The 22,284-nt window shown below is 57.3% G+C and overlaps 1 protein-coding gene across 2 annotated transcripts in view; it reads left to right on the forward strand.

Annotated features, from left to right (window-relative positions):
• SLC12A5 (solute carrier family 12 member 5) overlaps window positions 1-22,284 on the forward strand; it is a 121,031-nt gene that overhangs the window by 41,523 nt on the left and 57,224 nt on the right. The window contains exon 1 of one of the 2 annotated variants that reach the window (XM_048496366.1): window positions 22-388. The exons of the other annotated variant lie outside the window; for it this stretch is intronic. Coding sequence (XP_048352323.1) covers window positions 337-388 — 52 coding nt within the window. The 5' untranslated portion in view covers window positions 22-336. Of the gene's footprint in view, window positions 1-21; window positions 389-22,284 lie in introns of those variants that run through there. 2 annotated transcript variants of the gene reach the window in all.

Below are 22,284 nucleotides of genomic sequence, written 5' to 3' on the forward strand. Positions count from 1 at the left end.
CGAGATGCCCTAGTTCCTGCGCCGCTGGCTCAGAGCTGCGCTGCCCTCGGAGGTGGGTGCGCGCTCCTCGCCCCTCCTTCCTCCTCCGCTCGCGCCGCCGCTCCGGCCAGAGATGCCTCCTGAATACGCGATGAAGGGAACTAGGCGCTGAGCGGGCGGCGGCGGCGGCGGCCGGGGCGGGGGGGGACGACGGCTCTGCACTGCAGCGACGCACGAGGCGAAGCGGAGCCCCGGAAGGAGAGCGGCGCCGGCGGAGGAGCCGAGCCCAGCGCGTCTCCGCAGGGGCCAGGCGGCCAAGGAGGCTCGTGGGGAGCCGGCGAGCAGCGGGCGGCCGCCATGCTGAACAACCTGACGGACTGCGAGGACGGCGATGGGGGGGCCAGCCAAGGTAAGGAGCGACACCCCCGGCTCGGCCCGGCCCCGGAGGCCCTGCGGCTCCCGCCCGGGAGGGGCGCCCGTTTTCATCCGCGCAGCCCCCGCCGCCCAACGCGCCGGAATGCGCAGCTGTCGCGGCCGCTGTCCAGGGTGCTGGAATGCGGCCGCCGTCCAGCCCGCGCAGCGCCCGGCCCGGCCCCGTCCTCGGGCCCCCGCCCGCTTGCTCGCCCGCTCGCCCGCGGGGCCAGTGCCGGGAAATGGCAACTCGCCGGGGGAGGCATTTTGGCGAGGGGCGCAGGAGGGCGGCGGGGGCTGCCGGGGAGGGGGGAGGGAGGGGGAGGGCCCTTCGCCCGGGCTCCGTCCCTCCCTCCCTCACGCCGCCCTCGTCCGCTCTGCGCGCGGCTCCCCCGAGCCGGGTCTCCACGTGGCGCTGTCCGCGGTGCTGAAGTCCTCCTGCGGGCCGCCTGGCCCGGGACGCGCTCCTGCGCCGGGGGGATGGGGGCGCCGCCGGCCTCCGCGCGCAGGCCCCTCGCAACGCCGTGCCTCCTTCGCCCCCGGGCGCCCGGCGGCGGCGGGACTGCCAGAACGACCCCCACCCCCACCCCCTGCGCCTGCTGCTATAGCAGCGGACTCTGTACTGCAGGCTCAATGCAGCGCCAGCCCAGCCTGGCCACTTCAGTGCGAAGCGTTTGCTCCGAGCCCCCCGCCTGCTGCCCTCTCCCCCTGGCCAGGAAACACGCTCTGTGCCATCTCCCCCAGACCCACATGGCACCCCCGCTGGAACGGGAGGCTGGAGTGGAGGGGGGGTTGCGAGTCCCCCCCCCCCCGCCTAGCACAAAAATAGGAGTGAGGGAAAGACGCAGCTTCGTAACCATTGGCAGAATTGGAGCACAGTGCGGTGTTCTGGACTGCGGGTATCTGCATGGGGATGTGGCGGGTGCAGGAGCGAAAGTGGATGCCCGCTGGCCGGGGGAGCCGGTCGCCCCCTTTCTTGGCTGGGGCCGGCAGCCGTGCCTTGACCTGTGCTGTCTCCCTCTTGCCCTCCAACATCCCAAACTCAATGAGGGAGGATCGGGAGTGTAGTTCTGGTGGGCTGCAGCAGAGCCCTGGGGCAGCAACTTCTGTAGGAGTCCAACTGCTGGAGAGCGAGAGCGAGAGAGAGAACAGTGCTGTGTGTGGGGTGGGATTAGTGTTCCTATGTGTCATCGCCTGCCACTGTTCCAGTGGGCTGGAGGCTATTTGATGCAGGCCAGTTTGGAGCTCTTCCACTCTTTGCTGGACCCGGGCTAATCACGCCCACTTGCCTGCCCTCCCCAATGCACACTTGCTCAGGAATGACACAGTGAGTGACCTGTGAGCAAACCTGGCTGCTGAGGTGGAGTGAGGGGGCAGGGCAGACGCAGGGCTGGGCCCCTCTGGTGGCTGCCCCTGTTGTCACCCAGTAGAAACGCTGAGGCTGATCCAAGAGCAGGCCTTGTGTTGCTGTTGCTGCTGCTGCCGCCCTTGGCACTTGGCAAGGAACAGGAGAACCCTGAGAAATCACTTTGTCCCACCTTGGAGGTGAGATGGGGGTGGGGAAACATGCGCAAGACACCTGGATCCCTCAGGAGTCTTTGATCAAGGTGATCCCAGCAGCCTTGAGCATCAAAACAATTCTCCTAAGGCTTCCATCAGCCCTGGCACTCTTCCCCACGGGCCTTCGGGCACCAAGGCCAGCCCGAGTAGTTAGCTGGTGGGGGCGGAGGGGGTGGGAAGTGAATGCACAAACTGCCCTCTGCGGAGTCAGCCCCTTGGTCTTTGCAGGTCAGTGTGATCCACTCTGGCCCCCTCTCAGGTGGGGCCTCAAGTGGGGCCCTTTTGCATCACTGGGGGCCTGATTCTCTGCCACTGTGTCCAATGGACCTTGGCAGAGGCCTCACTGAATCTGCAGGCAACCCAAAAATTGTGCCCTGGGGCTCTGGGCAGTGCGGTGAGAGGTCCAGGGACACATTTTGTAGAACATGCGGTGCAGCTGCTTCAGGGGGGCCAATCACCCAAGGTTGTGGTTGCTGGGATCGAGCCCTGTCACAGGATCAGCACGGAAAGATTTAGTACTTGGCAGGAGACCCAGCGAGGGCGAGGGAAGTGTGCTTGGGGCAGCACCGTCAGCCTAATTGGTTGTGAGACGCATAAGACTTGCTAAGAACAAGGATAGCATAAGGGTGATAAGACCAGCGGACGGGGGTGTAACTTGTCTGGATTATAGGGAGAAGCACTTTGAGCTCTCCAGAGGGCTGCGGAGAGGCTATTGTTGTTTGTTACGGAGAACTTCTTTGCTCGGTACTTTGTGGAAATGAGTGGAAATTCCCCAAGACCGCTTCCTCAGTAATCCTGTGCTTCATGACATCAGCTTTCTTGTCTCAGACACCTGCAGGAGGAGATGTGTCTTTCTTAGGTGGGAAATCAGTTTGCCGTGACAAGAAGCCCAAAGGCAGCTGTGATCTGCTCTGTGGGCTGAATGCAAAGAGCCTCCCTCCCGCGTCCCAGACAAGCGGGTGAGAACCTTCCGACACAGCCTCAGTGCACAGCACTGTGGAGCCAGGGAGTTGTGTTCTCGGTTGTGTGGACAGTTGTGTGTTTCAGGCCCCTCATTCTCAGCCAGAACGGTCCACTTGACTGGACGGCTGTGCTTCAAAGGCAGGCAGAAGACTCCGAGTCAGGGAGCTGTGAGAGGCTGGCCTGGCTGTGCTAGGCCTTAAACCTTCCCAGAAATATAATGTCAGGGGAGGGGAGATGCAAGAAGCACTCTTGAACCCCGGGGGAAGGAGGATTGGGATGTGTGTATTTGGGGGGGAGTCCTGATACTCTCCCCCTCACCCCCCCCCCGCACCCCCACTGAAGTTGATGAAGATGTCTGAGGCCCAGAAAGAGCCCCCCTGCTGAGTCTGCCCAGAGTCATTCCGTTGTGTATGTTCCTGTCAGTATTTTCACAGGCAGTGATTAAGACCTCTTAAGCATCACCAAAGAGGTGCAAAGGAATGAGCAGCCCCCTCCCGCTCCTGCCTTTTGCCTGTCAGGTGCACGTAGAGGCACCTGGCCTTCTCAGCAGGAGCTCAGGCGGCACTCAGGAGCAGAGTCAATCACGGGGCCTCCAGGGAAGGAGTCAGCTCGAAGGCTGTGCCCTGAAGGTAGCCAGGTGTAGACGACGGCTACTCTTCCTGCTTCTCCTGAGCCCTGCAGGGGGATATCCAGGGGAGTATTTCCTGTGGGACGGGCGCTTCACTCAACCCAGCTATTTCCCCTTCCTTTCCTCATGGGCCTATCCTGGATTGGCACCTGAGTGACTTGAGCCATGCCAGGCTGGTTCTGGTGCCCAGACAGTGAGTCGAACCAGCACTTGGTTGGATTGAGAGGAAAGAGACGGCTGCCCTCAGTACCCTTATTTAGCAGCACCCCATAAGCAAATGCAGATGTTTGAAAGCTGGGGGGACCATGAAACATAAGACAGGGAGGGTGCCTCTTGTAGGTGAGGCGTAGGTTCTTGGGGGGGGGGGCTGAATATCATCTGATGTGTCAGGGGGAACTCTTCTGTTGCCAGAGGATACAGTGATGACCACGGGCATGGATGGGTCGAGAAGTGAATTAGACAGATTCATGGAGGAGAGGTCCATCAGCAGCTACTAGCCATGATCAATAAAGGGAACCTCTGAATCTCATGGCTAGGAGGCAACAACTGAGGAAGACCTTGGCCTCTATGGCCTGTCGTTGGCCCTCCTGAGGAACTATTTGGCCGCTGTGTGGGACAGGATGCTGGGCTAGCTGGATCACTAGTCTTTCTTGGGTTCTTGTCAAGGTCTCTGCGCCCTGTTGTTGGACCTCCGGGGGAGTGTGGGTCAGGAGGCTGGGCAGGATGGATCACTAGTCTGATCTGGCAGGGCTCTTCTGAGGGCTCGCATGAAGGCCTCAACCTCTCTGCTCTGCTGTTGGCCCTCCTGAGGAACTATTTGGCCACTGTGTGGGACAGGATGCTAGTTTATCAGGTGGGCCACTGGTCTCATCTAGAAGGTTCTCCTTCATACATTAGAACGAGCCTGCTGGATCAGACCAGAGTCCATCTAGTCCAGCACTCTGCTACTTGCAGTGGCCCACCAGGTGCCTTTGGGAGCTCACCCGCAGGATGGGAAAGCAATGGCCTTCTGCTGCTGCTGCTCCTCAGCACCTGGTCTGCTAAGGCATTTGCAATCTCAGATCAAGGAGGATCAAGATTGGTAGCCATACATCGATTTCTCCTCCATAAATTCTTGTTGCCTGCACAGGAAGTAAGAGGAATCCAACCCTGCCTGGAGGGCTCCTGGCATGCCTGAGGAAGGGAAGGGTACGGTGGCCAGGAGAGGGCTTTGGGTGAGCCCATCTTCCAGTGCCGGAGCCTCCTGGGCTCCACGCAATGGGGCTCTATGCCCTGACTGCTTTGGGGGCAGGTGCCAGTCCTCAGCCAAGCCCAGAGCTCCTTGGGCAGGATGACCTTTGCAGCACTGAGCCCTAGCAGGAAGGAGCCGCGCAGGAGTGGGGGTGGGGGTGGGGGTGGGGGCAATATGCTCTGGGGAGCCCCCTGGCAGCCCCCTCTGTCACCAGCAGGCAGGGGGTCCTTGTGGCTGCAATCAGCCGGAGCCTCTTTGGGCCACAGGGGGGGGGGGCTGCTGGCTGGCTGGTTCCTGAGCGGGGAGGGAGGCGCCGTGAGCCCCAGGCCAGGAAAGAGCCAAAGGGCCTACTGGGGCCTCCCCATGACGCAGGCTGGTCTTGTGCATGAAGATCGTGCAGATGGAGGGAGGAGGAAAGGAGCTCGGCGTGGCCAGGCTGGTAGCCAGAAGCCTTGCCAATGAGGAGCCCCGATCCCTTCAGTGCAGGGTCTGAGTCTGAGGGATCAGAGAGGTCTTGTGGGGACTGCAAGCGGGGGAGGGGGTGGGAGCCACTCCTTCTCGCCTTCATGCTGCTCTTCCCGCCCGCCCGCCCCTTCTCGTCTCTGGCTTGGCGATTATCTGATCTTCGCGCTGGGGCTGTTGTTTCCCTGCCAGCGATCCAGGCATGAGCCTTGCCAGCCACCGCAGAAAATTAAAAGCCTGGTTCCTGCTGAGTGATCCCCGGGGAGGGCGGCCGTTCGGAGGATGAATCGGAGAGGCAGTCTTGTTGCTGCTGCTGCTGCTGCCGCTGCTGCCAAGGGCCAGGAATGGCTGTCCTGACTCCGAAGGCCTCCCGCATCTACCTGGGCCCAGACGTTTCTCTGAACTCCCTCCTCTGGGCCTTCCTGGGAGCCCCTCCTGCGCTTCCAAGCCATCCACACACACACCCAGAAAACCCCCACAAGTGTGAGGCTTGGAGCCAGGCTGCAGCCAGGGGAGGGGCCATGGCTCAGTGGCAGAGCCTCTGTCTAGCATGCAGGAGGTCCCAGTTCGATCCCCGGCAGCCCCCCCCCCCCCCCAGTTGAAAGGGCCAGGCAGGAGGCAGCGGGAAAGGCCTTGCTCAGAGTGGAGAGTCGCTGCCAGTCTGAACAGCTGGGGCTGGTCTTGATGGACCGATTGTCTTGCTCGGGGTGGGGGGGGAGGCAGGTGGCTTCATGGGGCATGTTCAGCAGGTGACACGAGACAGGCAATACTGGTCTTGATGGTCCCTCGGGCTGGCAAAGTGGACGGCACCGTCGTGCGCCCGTTCGTGTGTGTTCAGGGCTTGCTGCTGCCCCTTTTGCCACTCCAGTTGCCCTCCTGATTGAACTGTCTTGCAGGGGGAAGGGTGGGGAGGGGGAGCAGTGTTTTTTGGCTCTCCTGGGTCAGGGGAGACAGCTCCCCCCATTTGGGGTGGCCTCAGGGGACACCGAGCAAGGCCAGACTGCCCGACGGCCCTCCTGCCCTCTGCCCCAGCCCAGCCCTGGCAGAGCTCCCTGGCCACTGTTTGCCCCCCTCTCCTAAGCTCGTTTCACACACATACCTGGTTGCCACTGCCAGCTGCGAACAGTGCGCCAAGCTTCCAGGCAAAGCCTGCACCATCCCCTCTGCGGCAAAATGGTCTTCAGCTGGAGCCAGGAGGCATCCATCATGCCGGACCCCGCTGTGAGCAGGGTTTAACTCCCACCTGCCCGGAAGGAGGCCGGGGACAGACTCTGAACACCAGGCCCCGAAGCCCCCTCCCAGCCCAGCCCCTCCTGAACTACCCCTGACCCCTGCCAGAGGGAGAGGCAAGCCCATCAACTGCACATGCTCTAGGAAGCTCCTGCTCTGGGTGTCGTGTGCGGCCGGCGAGGTCGGGAGGCGCCTTGACATGTCGGACTGTAGAGAACGCAGAGCCCTCCCAGCCTGGAGACTGGGCAGCAGTGGAGCCGAGGAAGTGTGGCGCTCATGCTGCCAGTAGGAGGCGGAGAGGGAGCAGAAGCTGCCAGGGGCGGCCCCCCTCCCCACTCCCATCTAGGGGGGCTTGAAGAGGCCTCTGCCTCCACCCGGGGCAGCAGCATTCACAGGCTGCTTCCGGCATGACGGCCTAAACCTGTGCCCACCGGCTGTACCTCCCTCCGCAGTGGTGCCCATCTTAAGTGGGTGGGTGGAGGGGAGGTGTCGGAAAGGTAGCTGGGGCGCAGGTGGCTGTGTGTGTTTCTGGAGAAACCTGATCCAAGCTGGGGAGGATCTGGTCTGTGCGGGAGGGGGGCATACCTTGGTGCTTGAGAGTTTCTAAGGTCTTGCAACGGGAGACAGAATCTCAGAACTTGGCTGTTTGGTCCCCTTCTCCCCCCCCCCTCAGCCCTCCCCCCTTTGTGTCACCACAGGCGGCAGCGGCAGCAGGATACGGGCAAATCTCTCCCTCCCACACAGCCGGTCTTCACCGGTCTGACCGATGAGGCCTGCGGGGGGGGGGGGGTCTTGCTGTGTGCTAGTTTTCCAGGTGACCCAACTGAGGGTGGTTTTGTCACGCGCATGTTTGGCCTTTTCCTGCTTTGATCTGCTCTGAGGCATCTTGGTCAGGTGCCAGCTAGACCCTGCATTGATCTCCGGCCAGCCCTTTGAGCCTCTTTGGCAGCCAGCGTCAGCTCCTTCCCCCAAGTGGAGGGGGGGGGGAGGGGAGAGGGGGGAGGGGCTTCATCCACGCTTCACGTCAGCCTCTCAGGTGCAGCTGGACCTGCGGCTTTCCTGGGCAAAAAAAGGTGGGGGGTGGGAGGTGAGCCCGTGTGCATTTTTGCCCAGAAAATAGGGCCGCGCTTAACAAAGTGATTCAAAGAGGAGTGTGGAATGAAGGATTGGGGATGATCGACTATCCCGCTGTATGTAGTTTGTAGTGTCCGTTGCTGTAAGTAGGTCCCTGATATGTCATTGCTGGCATCGCTACCTGTGTTCTGTTAATTCTCCTCAATCGTTTCTGACTTCTGGCTGATTCCAAATTCCAGCGAGTCAAATTCCATCACATTGTCTATGCCTTTTATCCCTGGCTGTATTAACCGTTTCTGCGTAACCCTCCTTGAGTCCTAATGAGAAAGACAGACTATAAATAATGCACACCAGTAAATGAATTCTCAAGCGCTCATTGCTGTGGGTGCACGGGGAACAATTCTTTCCCTTCCTAACTCTGACCTTTGTTCAGTCCCTGAGAATAGAGCCAGGGAGGGGGACAGGCCAATGGGGACAGGCCAAATTCTTCCTTCCTCCTTTCATTTCGTGGGGGTTGACATGTTATTTGAGGGATGGCCCCCTGGTGGGTCATTGGATGAAGCTATTGGGGAGGGGGCTCTTGCCTCATTTTGATTAAGATGGGGGGTGGGGGTCACAGCTGCATGGTTGTGACAGTTGTGAGGGATAGGCACGTTCTTGTTTAATGGTACCATTTTCGAGTATTTGGTGTGTGATGAGGATGACTTGGAAGAGTCGTTAAGGACCCCAGCCGCTCCCGAAGGGGCTCAGCGGCAGAGGATCAGCTCGGCGTGCTGAAGGTGCCAGGTTCTGTCCCCGGCATCTCCACTTACATGGACCAGGGAGTTTGGGATATGAAAGGTCCCAGCTCAAGACACTGGAGGGCTGCTGTTCATCAGCGTAGAGACAATGCTGACCTTGAAGGACGGAGGACCTGGTTCCAGTGCTCTGGTGGGATTGCCCTTCTGGGGGCTCATGGGGGACAGCCAAGGATCCCGCCATCCTAGAGATGACTGGACTGGGGGAGTCCTGCTGTCCCTGGGCTAGATGGACTCTGCAAGTAAATGAGTCAGCAGAATTCAAGGAAGGGGGGGGGCTGCTAAAGAACCTGTGAGTCAGCAAAGGTGCTCCACCCCCTCCCCCATCCATGCTGCACTTCTCTTTTCTCCCCCCCTCCAAATCTTCCCCCTTCCCCATCAATGGAGCGAATGCCCCAAGCTATGTGAGGAGGAGGAGGAGGAGGAGGAGGAGGAGGAGGAGGCGAGTGCTGATCCCTCTGACCCGGCCCAACTACTGCATCTCTTGCTCGGGAACTGACGGAGCGCCAGCCTAGTGGAGGAAACAAAAGCCCAGAGCATTTTTTAGAAACTCTTTCCACTTGACATTGATCAAGATCTGCCTTGACTGAGCCCGGCTCTGCCAGGCCCCCCCCCCCCTCCAGAGAGCAGGCCAAGCTTCACACGCACGCCCGGCCCAGCCTCCCTGCTCCACTTAGAACCAGGGAGCCGGAGATGCGCACAGCAGCCGACGCATGGCCCTTGTCCGCCGGCCTCTCCTTAAAATCTTGCCTCCCTGATCTCACAAGACATTCAAAACAGACACGATAGAAAACACATTTGAAGAACGTTCAATCCACCCCTGCCCCAAATCCACATTATTAAAAACCATTTTAAAAATAGAACACGTGCAAAACATAAAAACAGCAATAAAAACGTTGGGTAGGAAGGAGAGATCGTTGCGGGGATGCCGGAGGGAGCAAATAAGAGGGCAGCAGAAGGGGACAGAAGGGTCTTCCTGGGGAGAGGAGTCTGGAGTTTTGGTGCCACAACCGAAAAGGTCCTCTCCCCAATTGCCCCCTGCCTGACCCCAAAAGGCCGGGCCACCCGGAACAAGACCTCGGAAGATGCTCGCAGTGGTTCCCTGCAGGCTCTTGCAACCAGGCCTTTGTTTGGGTGCTGGGCAGAGACTCCTTTTGCAGGTTAGCTCCAGCTTGAGACAGCAGAGACCCCAGCCAGTCAGTGGGGTTGCCAGCTCCGGGTTGGGATATTCCTGGAGGCTTTAGGGGCGGGGTTTGGAGCAGGGGAACGACTTCAGCAGAGCGTTAGGCCATAGCCCTCCATCTGGACATCAGCTGTAATCCCAGGACCTCTCCAGCCACTACCTGGAGCTTGGCAACCCTGCCAGTTAAGCTGACTGCCCTTGCTGCTGGCTACTCAGTGTCTGGCCTGTGGATTCCCCTGGCTCTGTGGAGAAGGGACGGCTCCCCCGGCCCCCTTGTGGCCCAGACAACAACGAGGCCAACCGTCGATGCAGGACCGATGGGCTTTGGGTTGTGTGGGCAAACTGATGGGGGAGACTGCAGGGAAGTTTGAAGGGAATGGAATTGCGTTGTGTGTTTCTGGGACTTCCTTCCTGATTGCGTGGGCAGTAAATCCCAATTAATAAATAAACCAGCCAGTCATCTGATGCGCGGAGCAGGAAGCTGCCAGGGCCGGCCCCGTCTCAGCAGCGAGCAGATTCGCAGCTCAGTCCAGGAGGCGAGCTCTGCCAAAAGAACACGGAGGACCTGTTCGTGCCCTTGGCCGTGGCTGCCAGGAGTCGCTGGTTCACCCCACAGCCGTACCCTCCGCCAACCCCCCCCCCCATGAGACAAAGGGGGGATGTTCCTGGGAGGGGTCAGCAGTTGCTGTACAAGCAGAGCATGTCGAAGGGGTTTCTGACTTTGCAGCAGGCCCTGGCGGGACATCCCGCTCTGCCTCCAAGTCTGTGCCTCTGAAAAGCCCACGTTTGGGACCCAGATTTCACGTCCTTGCTATAATGGTCCAGGTGCTCGGGAGCAACAGCAGCAGAAGGCCATTGCTTTCACCTCCTGCAGGTGAGCTCCCAAAGGCACCTGGTGGGCCACTGCGAGTAGCAGAGAGCTGGACTAGATGGACTCTGGTCTGATCCAGCTGGCTTGTTCTTATGTTCTTAAAAAAGAGAGTCGATCTTTCCCCACTGGGGTCTGAACTGAGGCAGGCGGGGGCACCAGGCCCCCTCCCCTCTTTGCCTTCAAGTCCTTCTGCAGCCTATAACAAACCGAAAACACACAAATCCAAATCCTGCCCGCTACAGAGAATGTGAAACTTCCCTTGCAAAAACCAACGCCTGGGGTGTGAAGGAGAAGGAGGGGAGGGGGCCTGTTGGCCCCTGAATGGGAAGACCCCCGGGGAAGGTTCTGGCTGCCTTCCAGGCCCACGGCCGTTCTGGTTTCCAGGTCAAGCTTGTGCTTTGGGTCCTCTTCCTGCCCTAGATCCGAGCCTTGTGGGGAGTTCTGCCACTGGGGCCCCACTGCCGCAGAGCAGCAAAGGTGGGGGGGGGGGGGCGTTCCAGCAGACTCTTCGGCCCTCCTCTCTTTCAAGGCCTCAAGGCTGGGGAGGGGAGAAAGAGCACTGGGCCTCCTCCTGCTGTCTGGGCAGGCCGGCCAAAATCCTGGGGGAGGAATCACTGCCACTTGTGCCGATGTCCTCTCCAGTCTGGCTGTGGTGCCCCAGCTTCTCTGTGGGACGCGGCTACTGGACCTTCACTGCAAGGGGGTCGTCTGGAAGCACAGCTTCTCCCCAGCTAAAGTTGAAGCGCCACAACTGCTGGCCTTCTATGAAAGACGGAGAGCCCCAATAACTCCTGTTACCTTCGTCAACCTTACCAGTTGGAACGGAGGTGCAAGGTCCCCCCTCCCAGTACCAGTCTGGTTGGCCAGAATGTTATAGTGGTTAAGGGTGTTAGACTCTAATCTAGAGATCCGGGATTGATTCCCCACTCCTCCACATGAGCAGCAGACTCTTATCTGGCGAACTAGGTTTGTCTCCCCACTCCTCCACACAAGGCCTGCTGGGTGACCTTCAGCTACTCACAGTTCTCTCAGAACTCTCTCAGCCCCACCTCCTTTCTGTTGTGGGGAGAGGAAGGGAGAGGAGTTTTTAAGCCACTTTAAGACTCCTTACGGAGTATAAATCTAAATCCTTCTTCTGTTCTTCTGTCATCCACCTGCCCCCCATTTACCTTGGCAAAGGAGTGTCAAGAGAAAGATGAGAGATGGTTTGTCTGTCTGTCCCTGTCTCTGTCTCTCTCGTCAAGCCATCCCTGGCACCTGTCCTTTTTAATTGAGCTAAACTTTGGAACAAGACCGCCCTGCAGGGGTGTGTGGAGAGGGCTGCCACCACCTCTCCCTGCACTGAAGGCCAAGGGGCTAGGAAATGCCGGAGGGAGGAAGTGGGGAAGGTTCCCTCGCCCTTTGCCCTTTGCCCCAAGGCTGAAGCAGGAGGTCTTGCCAGGCCAGGCCTGCCCGAGGGGAGCTGTGATGGAATGCCTGCAAACGCTCCGCAGCGGTGCCCTGCTTCAAATTTAGTAACTAGGTTAGCTCAGGGAGCTACAAGCGGAGCGGCTTCTCCTCAACTGCCGGCCCCTGGGCATCAGGCGTGGGTGGGGGTGGGGGGATCAGGGGGTCCCACGGCCTCTCCCTCCCCCCGGCTCGGCTGTGCCACGGAGGCAGAGCGCATCCCACGGCCCGGCCAGCTGTGTTGTTACATAAGAGCCCGGGTAGCTGAGGCTCCTGTTCTGGGTTGCCATGGAAACCAGCTTAATGATGGGGATATCTCTGGCCTCTGTCTGCATAAAGGAGAGGGTGCTCGGATGGGGGGGGAGCCTCAGATCAGGACCCAGAGGCCCCCCCCCCCAGGAGTTCTGGGGAAGGGACTCTTGCCGGGACATTGGAGCCCTGCAAATTAGCCTCTCCTCTCCACTCCGGTGGGTGGCTATTGGGGGGGTGGGGTGGGGGCTGAAAGGGATAGGGAGAGAAAGCTCTTTACTAGGGCTGGGAACTTTAATTAGCTAATAAGTATTATTAGCCGACTGATACTTTAACTGCAGATGAAAATATGTCCGTGGTGAATTAGCGGAGATGGCAAGTTGCTGACACCCCCACGCCCCCACCCCCAACTCTGCAACCCCCAGGATTTGGGAGTTCGAGAGCCTGGCCAGACGCTTGAGGGTAGCTGAGCATTAATCCCCCCCCCCTTTCTCACAGCCAGACTGAAGGAAAGAGCCCCCCACACACACACAAAAAAAAAGTGGAGCTCCTCTGAGCCTGGACTCAGATATTTTACAATTACCAAATAAGATAAATTTCCCCCAAGAGTTTTGAAGTGGAGCCGCTACTTGGCGTTTGCACTGTGGGCATGTACCTGAAGTTAATCACTGGGGTGTTGTGGGTTTTCTGGGCTGTATGGCCGTGTTCCAGTAGCATTTTCTCCTGATGTTTCAGCTGCATCTGTGGCTGGCATCTTCAGATAGATCCCTATTGGAGAGTTGAGGGAATTCAAAATCCTCTGAAGGTGCCAGCCACAGATGCAGGCGAAACGTCAGGAGAAAATGCTACTGGAACACGGCCATGCAGCCTGGAAAACCCACAACCCCCTAGTGATTCCGGCTGTGAAAGCCTTTGACAATACAATGAAGTTAGTTAATTTGTCAAGAAAGCTGACCTATTTAAAACCTAGTCTTTTAACTGACCGCTGCCTGTGATTGGACTGTTCTTGTCCCTGTTTAGCCAGCCCAATATTAAGGTTTGTGAATGAGTGACTAAAGCTTAAAAAAGGAATGAAAACTTGACTTCTGTCCTTCTTGCCCTAGTAAGTATTTCCTGTCTGGACTACTGCATGGAACACTGTGTGGGGCTGCCCATGAATCAGTCTGGGAACAATTGGTGCAAAATGCAGGCAGCTGATCATTACCCCGGCAAATTTCATGGATCCTATAAGAACATAAGAAGGAGCCAGCTGGATCAGACCAGAGTCCATCCAGTCCAGCTCTCTGCTACTCGCAGTGGCCCACCAGGTGCCTTTGGGAGCTCACCTGCAGGAGGTGAAAGCAAGGGCCTTCTGCGGCTGCTGCTCCAGAGCACGTGGTCTGCTAAGGCATTTGCAACCTCAGATCAAGGAGGATCAAGATGGGTAGCCAGAGATCGACTTCTCCTCCATAAATCTGTCCAGGCCCCTTTTAAAGCTATCCAGGTTAGTGGCCATCACCACCTCCTGTGGCAGCATATTCCATAGTGAACACACACACAAACACACACACACACACACACACACAAACACACACACACACACACTCACCGCTGAAGGAGCAGGAGCCAACAGAGCCAGAGATAATCCTGGGCCATCCCTACTTTCTTTTTTAGGCAGGATTCCAAGGGGGCAGCTGATTCCGCAGCAATCACCAAAAAGCCTCCGACTTCCGAAATGTCCTGTTCCACCCGCCCCTGAAAGGCATGGGAGTCTTGTCCTGCATAGAATCAGCACCCCCAGCATGGATGCAACATCTGTCTCCCAATACCTAGTCACATCTGGAACATGTGGCCCTGAATCAGCCACTTCCTCCAAACGATCATCAAGCACAGCCCTAGGTAGGCTGGGTCAGGGCGGTCTACGTGGCAGTCATGGTAGCCTAGCTCGGAAACGGAGCAGCCTCTCCCTTTCTCTCTCTCTGTTTTAGTGTGCTGTAGCTGGTGTGTAAATGATTATGGGGAACACGTGGGGGGAGGGTAAACCCCCTTTGGAGCACCCCACAGGGCAAGCAGAATTTTTTTTGCCAAGGGCTGTGCTGTGTTTGTTTGTGCTTCTAGCACAATTTTAATTGACTGTAGCCTTCCTGGAGCCGGAGGAGGAGGAGGAGGAGGAGGAGGAGGAGGCATTTGGATCTGTACCCCACCTTTCTCAAGGTGACTTATGGTGGTCTACAAGCTCCTTTCCCTTCCTCTCCCCACAACAGAAACTTGTGAGACAGGTGGGGCTGAGAGAGTTCAGAGAGAACTGTGACTAGCCCAAGGTCACCCATCAGGAATGTAGGAGTGCGGAAACCGATCTAGTTCACCAGATAAGCCTCTGCCACTCAGGTGGAAGAGCGGGGAATCAAACCCGGTTTTCCAGATTAGAATCCACCTGCTCTTCACCACTATCCCATAACATGGCCTTGGAGTAGTCTGTGTCCACCGGGAAAGGTTCTGTTGACGGGGAACCTTTCTGCAAAGTGGAGAGGAGTCTCGGGCTGGTTCAACGTGGGCATGAAACTGAGTGTGAACCAGGTGCTGGAAACGATGCGAGGCCAAGGCGTGCCTCAGAGGGAGGGGAATGGCTCTGCAAGGCAATAGTCCAAGGGATGAGTCCTGAAACTAAAGAGACCCTCAGGGGCCTCCGTCAGCCACAGAGACCGTGTTCCAGGCCGGCTGGCAGAGTCATGTGCCAGTGGGCCATCAGAGGAGGCCACAGATCTGTGGGCGGGCCCTTTGGAGAACTGCGCCTTCAGCTCTTCCATTGGGATTCCAGGCAGAGTCCTGGCCTGACTCACTGCTGGACACTCCTTTGCTCCTCCCGTGTCGCAAACTGACCCTGTTGATGGCACATGCAGCATTCCAGCTCTCGCTTGGGGTCATCTGCCCCTTCCCTGCCCAGGACTTTGGCTAAGTGAGGGCTCCGTGTCCAAGGCAGGCAGGCCTAGTGGATAGCCTTAGTTCTCCTGGCTGCTGTGCACAGGGCTCTCCCATGGGTGCACACAGGGCTCCCCTGAGCAGTTCCTGATGCCAGGGGAACTCGGCTGCCTCCTTCTGCTGCCAGTCTCCTCCCCTTCCTGCTCCACACTCTGTTCTCCAGGGTTTTAGTCAGCCTCAGGTACGCCTCTCCCTCTCCTCATAAGGAAGGTGCTCCATTCCCTCAATCATCCTCGTTGCCCTTCTCTGCACTTTTTCTATCTCTTCGATATCCTTCTTGAGATGTGGTGACCAGAACTGAACACAGTACTCCAAGTGCTGTCGCACCACAATCCTCGCAGTTTTATTATCAACTCCTTTCCTAATTATCCCCAGCATAGAGTTTGCCTTTTTCACAGCTGCCATGCATTGAGTTGACATTCCCATGGAACTATTCACTAAGACGCCCAAATCCCTTTCCTGATCTGTGACTGATAGTACTGACCCCTGTATGTGAAGTTTGGAAGTTTGGACTGATAGCACTGACCCCGTGTATGTGAAGTTTGGATTTTTTGCCCCTATGCGCATCACTTTGCATTTTGCTACATTGAACTGCATTTGCCATTTCTTAGCCCACTCACCTAATTTATCAAAGTCCACTTGGAGCTCTTCGCAATCCTTTGTGGTTCTCCCCACCCTACATAATTTGGTATCATCCGCAAACTTGGCCACCACGCTACCCACCCCTACTTCCAGGCCATTTATGAATAGGTTAAAGAGCACTGGCCCCAAAATGGATCCTTGGGGGACACCACTCCATTGTGAGAACTTCCTATTTACACCCACCCTTTGCTTCCTGTTTCTCAACCAGTTTTTAATCCCATAGGAGGACTTCCCCTCTTATTCCTTCATTGCTAAGTTTCCTCAACGGTCTCTGGTGAGGAACTTTGTCAAAAGCCTTTTGGAAATCCAAGTAGACAATGTCACTGGTTCCCCCTTATCCACATGCCTGTTTACACCCTCAAAGAACTCGAATAAGTTTGTAAGACAGGACTTGCCTCTGTAAAAGCCATGCTGACTCTTCCTCAGCAGGTCTTGCTTTTCTACATGTTTAATAATTTTATCTTTAATGATAGATTCTACTAATTTACCAGGAACAGATGTCAAACTGACTGGCCTGTAATTTCCCGGGTCCCCCCTAGACCCTTTCTTAAAGTTTGGTGTGACATTGGCCATCTTCCAGTCTTCAGGGATGGAGGCAGATTTCAGGGATAAGTTGCGTATTAAAGTGAGAACATCAGCAATTTCATGCTGGTGCTCTTTAAGAACTCTTGGATGAATGCAATCTGGGCCAGGGGATTTGGTAGCATTTAGTTTATCAATGGCTGCCAAACTTCCTCCTTGTCTACCACTATCTTCACTAGTTCCTCAGATTCTCCTCCCAAGAAGCTTGGTTCAGGTGCAGGAATTTTCCTCACCTCCTCTTGGGTGTGACAAGCCCAGGACAAGGAGAAAAAAAAGAGAAAACCCCTGTTAAAAATACACTGTTTCAAAGATATAGCTTTGAGAAAAGCCCCCTGAAAAGAAAACCAGAGCTCACTCAGCCCTTTCTGGCCCACTCCTCTTCTCCACTGCCACTCTTCAGGGTTGGGGGGCAGGAGTGAGGGGCCCCAGGAGCTTGAGGTGCAAGAAGGGGCATCTCAGAATAGGGGGCCATTCAAGACATGCACACAGCCCCTGGGTGCTCTGAGCCTCCTTTCTGTCCTCAGAGGTGGCTCATGATTCTTTAGAAGTTCTGGGGCCTCCAGCCTCCCACGGCTTGATTCTCTAGCCTTGAGGCCCAGACAGACAGGCAGGTACGTGGCAGCAGCAGGTGGGGGAGGATGGTGGGTTTTGGAGGCCAAGTGGTGCCCGCACATCTCTGGCTAAAGGCTGAATGGACATCTAGCCCAGCCCTTGCGTGTGTGGAAGGTTTGTGTGGCATACAGTCAGGGGGCTGTATCTATGTGCCAGAGATGCATTCCGCCCTCACTGTAAATTGCTTAAACGCTACAAATCAAATGCTGCTAAAAGATATCTGTAACCAGCCTGCTATGCGCTACCACTGCCATCTGGGGCATTCTTTCCTTGATCTTTACTTTATGGCTTCACATGCTTTGTAGATAACTAGGCTTTCCCCATGACACTTTGGTGCCATGGGAAGCAGAGCCATATCCGCTATCTCAGGGAGGCAGGATGCCAGGTGGCTCTCTCTTACTGTCTGTCGCCGACCTTGGGGCACCTCAAGCTCCGGGGACTGTTTTTCACCACTTCTTGGGAATTCGGGAGTGGGGGTCTGTGGGAAATAAAGGAGAAGCCAAAGGGCAGGTCTGTCAGAGTGGGCTTTGCCAGGCTCTGGTGCTCTGGCGCTTATTAGTAAATGCTACTGATCAACAGCACAGAGTCCGTTTATTGGCTTAAGGTTCGAGACATAGCACACGGGAACCTTGCGCTGGATGTGCAAAGTGGTGATGGCAGGGCCCTGGGCCAGCCCGGTCCCTCTCCTCTGCCAGGATCTGCAGGTGGACCAGAGGTGATCCAGGACCACCTGCTGTCCACACCCACTGTCATTATCCCCACCCCGTCCCCTGCGGACGATGGAGGGCAGCTGACCCCTGCAGGATCTCCACAGCATCTGAGCCCCTGGAGAAGAGGCAGGGATGGTGGGTTCCCCAGCTCGTTTCAGCCGTGGGGAGCCCTGGAGACTCCTTCTCTGCCCCCACTCCCTTGGGGTGCTTATCTAGCAGGGGGGAGGAAGGAGAGAGAGTTTGGGGGCAGTAAGTGCCCTCTTTGTGTGTTTGTGATGTTCACGGGTGCATTTCTGCAGATGTGAGCTCCCCAAGGCACCTGGTGGGCCACTGCGAGTAGCAGAGAGCTGGACTAGATGGACTCTGGTCTGATCCAGCTGGCTTGTTCTTATGTTCTTAAGGCCCTTGCTTTCACCTCCTGCACGTGAGCTCCCAAAGGCACCTGGTGGGCCACTGCGAGTAGCAGAGAGCTGGACTAGATGGACTCTGGGCTGATCCAGCTGGCTAGTTCTTATGTTCTTATGTTCTTATGCCATGCACAGGAGCGTCTGTGGCACGTGGGGGAGGGTAGAGCTGCCACATCGAACTGCTGCAAACGATCTGTGATGCTTGTGGTGAGGGCAGCTGACTCCGGAGTCCTGGGACCACCGGCAACTTTAGCCAATGGAGGGTCAGGCTCCAGGAGGGTCAGCTGACAAGGGGTCTGGTCCACTGGTCATTAACAGCCACCTCCTGAGACCCCAATGCCGGTGCCACTAGGCTGCCTTCCAGGGCCAGGGAGCTGATGCTGGAGCCCATGGCAAATCCTGCCAATCGCAGAGTGGCATGCCACAGCCACGCAGCCACATGCCCCCTTAAGTGGCACAAGGGACTCAGCCAAGCACCACTTGATGTTGTCGGGCAGCTACACCAGGTGGGCCAAGGGAGGGAGAAAGGGGGACCTAGCACCCCCCCCCCACAGGACAGGAGTCACCGGTGTGACTGGAAGGAGCCCTGAAGTAAACACCTCTGCCCACTGCCCTGGCATTTGGCCAGCAAGCCCCAATGTACCAGTGCCCTCCTGTACTGAGGGGGGGCTCATTACTGCCCCCACTCCTGCCAGCCCTCCACCCATCCCTTCCTTCTGCTCTTCTGGAAGCTGGAAGCAGTGTGGTGTAGGGGGCAAAGTTTAGAGACCTCTCCCTTCCCCCCTCGGTTCAGCACACCTGTGCCTCCTTCAGACCACCCCAAGCCCCTCCCAGCATGAGCTGCATGCTAAAGGCAGTCGAGCTTCGGCGAGAGTGGGAGGGATGGGCCCCTGGCCTCATGCCAAAAGCCCCTCTGCACAGACACAGGGCCACTCACCTGGGGCCAGGGGTGGGGAATGGGCTGCCAACCCCCTTGTTTTAGGGCGGCTGCTGTGTCTTTGCAGGCTGCACTGATGGGCCACGGCCTCACTGATAGAGCTGTCCCAGTCACAAGGCAACTGTGTTCATGTGACTATTCTCTGAGCAGCCAGTGATGGACTTCAATGAAGCAAATGGGCAGGATGGGTCACATGGGTCACTGTGGCCACGGACCATGATAGGCTGGTTGCCATTGTTTGGGGAATGCAGTCCTTCCTTGCCCTGTGCCCTGATCTGGGAGTCTTAGTGGACCATAAACCAAACATGAGTCAGCAGTGTGATGCGGCGGCCAAGAAAGCCAATATGATTCTGGGCTGTATCAATAGGAGTTTAGTGTCAAGATGGAGGGATGTAATTGTACCTCTCTATTCTGCATTGGTCAGACCTCACCTGGAATATTGTGTACAGTTCTGGGCACCACAATTCAAGAAGGAAATTGACAAGCTGGAACGGGTCCAGAGGAGGGCAACAAACAAAGACCTGGAGTCCGTGCCCTACAAAGAGAGGCTTAGGGAGCAGGGGATGTTTAGTCTGGAGAAGCAAAGGTTAAGGGGGGACGTGATAGCCGTGTTTAAATGTTTGAAGGGATGCCATGTCGACAAGGGAGCAAGCTTGTTTTCTGCTGCCTCAGAGACTAGGGCACGGAGTAATGGATTCAAGGTGCAGGAAAAAAGATTCCACCTAAACATTAGGAAGAACTTTCTGACTGTCAGGGCTGTTCGACAGTGGAATATCACTCCCTCAGAGTGTGGTGGAGTCTCCTTCTTGGGAGGTTTTTAAACAGAGGCTGGAAGATCATATGTCAGGAGTGCTTTGATGGTGTGTTCCTGCATGGCAGGGGGTTGGACTGGATGGCCCTGGTGGTCTCTTCCAACTCTATGATTCTATGATTCTACAGAAGGAATCTTTGTTGGAGGAACTGCTGCAGTAGCCCTAATGGGTGTGGTTCTTCCAGCTCTTTCTTCCTGGATGTGGAGGACCTGGGGGCCGTGGCAATTGTGAAGAGGTACTGGGAGGAAGTCTTGGAATGATGGGGGCTAGCTGAAACTTCATCCTGAAAAAGTGGAGGTGCAACTGTTGGGGGAAAGTGTGACTCGGCCCAGGTAATCCCCTGGTTATCCCCTGTTCTGGGTGGGGTTCCACTCCCCCTATGATGCCATGATTCCTTTGGGGTGCTCCTGGACTCTGGCAGGCCTCTTGTTGTACAAGCAGGTGGTTGTGGTGGCCTGGGATGCCTTTTGATGGCTTTCTCTGGTGAGCTACCAGATGGCCTTCGAGGCAGAAAAGATCTTGCCAATGTGGTGCATGCCCTGGTGACATCAAGATTAAATTATGGCAATAGAATAGACTATATGGGACCACCCTTGAAGGTGGTTTAGAGAAGCTGCCCAGGTACAGAATGTCGTGGTTACTTAGGGTGTTGACTAGAGTGAGCCTGAGGGACCACATTACGCCGGTCTTGTTCCTTGTAACTTCTCATCTGATATTCTAGCCAGTGGACCCGGTGGCCTCTCTGCCCAGGTGTCTGCTCCAGCTGCAGTATAAATCACCTTTCCTGTGCTATGTTTGACTGTAAGAACAATTTAATGGAGTGCAGGTACATTAAACTGTTGTACCTGGTGATCCAGAGGGGAAACCATGTTAGTCAACTGAAGCAAGAAGAAACGTGTGTTGTGTCGCATCTGAATAAGGCTTTTAGCCCAGTGCGAGCATTCCTGGCTCGTGTCCCCTTTGTCGGGTGCGTGAGGTGAGGCCAGGCGTCCCTCGGGTTAGGGGCCCAGGAGACGCCAGCAGTCCAGAGAGAGACACGATGGGTAACAGTCAAATAGGATCAAGAAACGTGCAGTGGCGCGTCTTTTGCAGAGAGCTCACTGGTGCCTGCAAAGCCTCAGAACTGCCAGGTCTTGCTGAAGTCTTTCTTGGGGAGACGGTTTCCAGACGGGCCTCTCACAGCTCTTTGACATAGCTGTTTCCAGCGTTTCTCTTCATCACCTCTATTTGCCCCGTGAGGACCCACAAGGTGGATCCAAGGAAGTTGACCCTGGACCGCAACAGCTTCTCTGCTGGGATGGGCCAGCTTGTGGCTGGTGTCACGGGGGGGGGGGGGGGCTCCTGTGCATCTGGGCGGGAGGGTGAAGTGGCCGGCCACGGAGTCTGGGAGGCTTCTCCTGAGAAGCTCAGATGTGGCAAATGCCCCCCCACCCCCCGCCCAGGCAGCTCACCCAGCCTCTGCACCCGCCTTTTCTCTGCAAAGAGCCCCCCCCGCCCCTCCTCCCCGGAGTTTTTGGTTCGTTCTGCCAGCGCTTCCTCTCTCTTTGCAGTGGCAGATAATGCCCAGCGGGTGGGCAGTGCTCTGCAACACAGGCCCACGTCACGCGTGTGTGGCGGCAGATGAACAGGCGTGGAAAGGCCAGGGAGACCCCCACTCACTCTCAGGAGGAGGAGGAGGAGGAGGGGGGGCATTTTTCCCAGGCCAGGCCAGGCGGGGCGGCCTGCGACACCCCCACTCCTGCCCAGACCTCAAGGAACGGATAGTTCTTCCCCTCGGTTAGAGTGATCCAGCTCCATGTAGGACCCCCCCCCCCCCGAATTACAGCTCCTCTCGGGTGACAGAGGCCCGCTGCCCGGCAGAACCCCTCTGAAGACCCCCCCCCCGCTGCTGCCCCAGCCCCGCCTTCTGCGGGTTCCGCCTCCCAAATCTCCAAGAATTTCCGACCCCAGATTTAAAGGCGACCCTAACCCCAAACGTCCCAATGACCCCGGCATGGTGGGTCTGGGGAGCTGTGCTTAGCTACTGGGTGAACCGTGTTTGGACGGGGGCGGCGGGGGTTTCATTCTGGGCCCTTCTTCGCGCTCCGGAGGCGAGGAGGAGGAGGAGGAGGAGGAGGAAGGGTGCGCGGCGGGGCAGGGGGGGAATCTTTAATAGCCTCTTGCGCGGGGGCCGGGGGAGACGCCGCGGGGGGGGGGGTCTTTAATACCACCAACGAGCTGATTAAACCTTGCAGCTGAAAAGCGATCTTGTGAGGGAGGAAAACCGGATCGGGGGAGGCAGGAAGAGAGCCCACTCCGCGGAAAGCAGATCGCAGCCAGCCAGCCAGCCAATCAGGCCTTCGCCAAAGGCCGCCCCCCTCCTCCCCCCCTTTTGCCGGGCTGCAGAAGAGGCAGAAGACCGGAGAGCCAGACCGGTCCTGCCGTGGGCGAGGCAAAGTCCTGGGGGGACCCCGGCCGCCCTGCTGCCTTTTGCGGGGAGGGGGGGGGGGGCTGCGGAGGCAGAGGCAGGCCCTTCATTTAGCACCTGAGAGGGAGGCGGG

Source organism: Sphaerodactylus townsendi, linkage group LG05 (assembly GCF_021028975.2).
Source record: "Sphaerodactylus townsendi isolate TG3544 linkage group LG05, MPM_Stown_v2.3, whole genome shotgun sequence".
Taxonomy (NCBI): domain Eukaryota; kingdom Metazoa; phylum Chordata; class Lepidosauria; order Squamata; family Sphaerodactylidae; genus Sphaerodactylus; species Sphaerodactylus townsendi.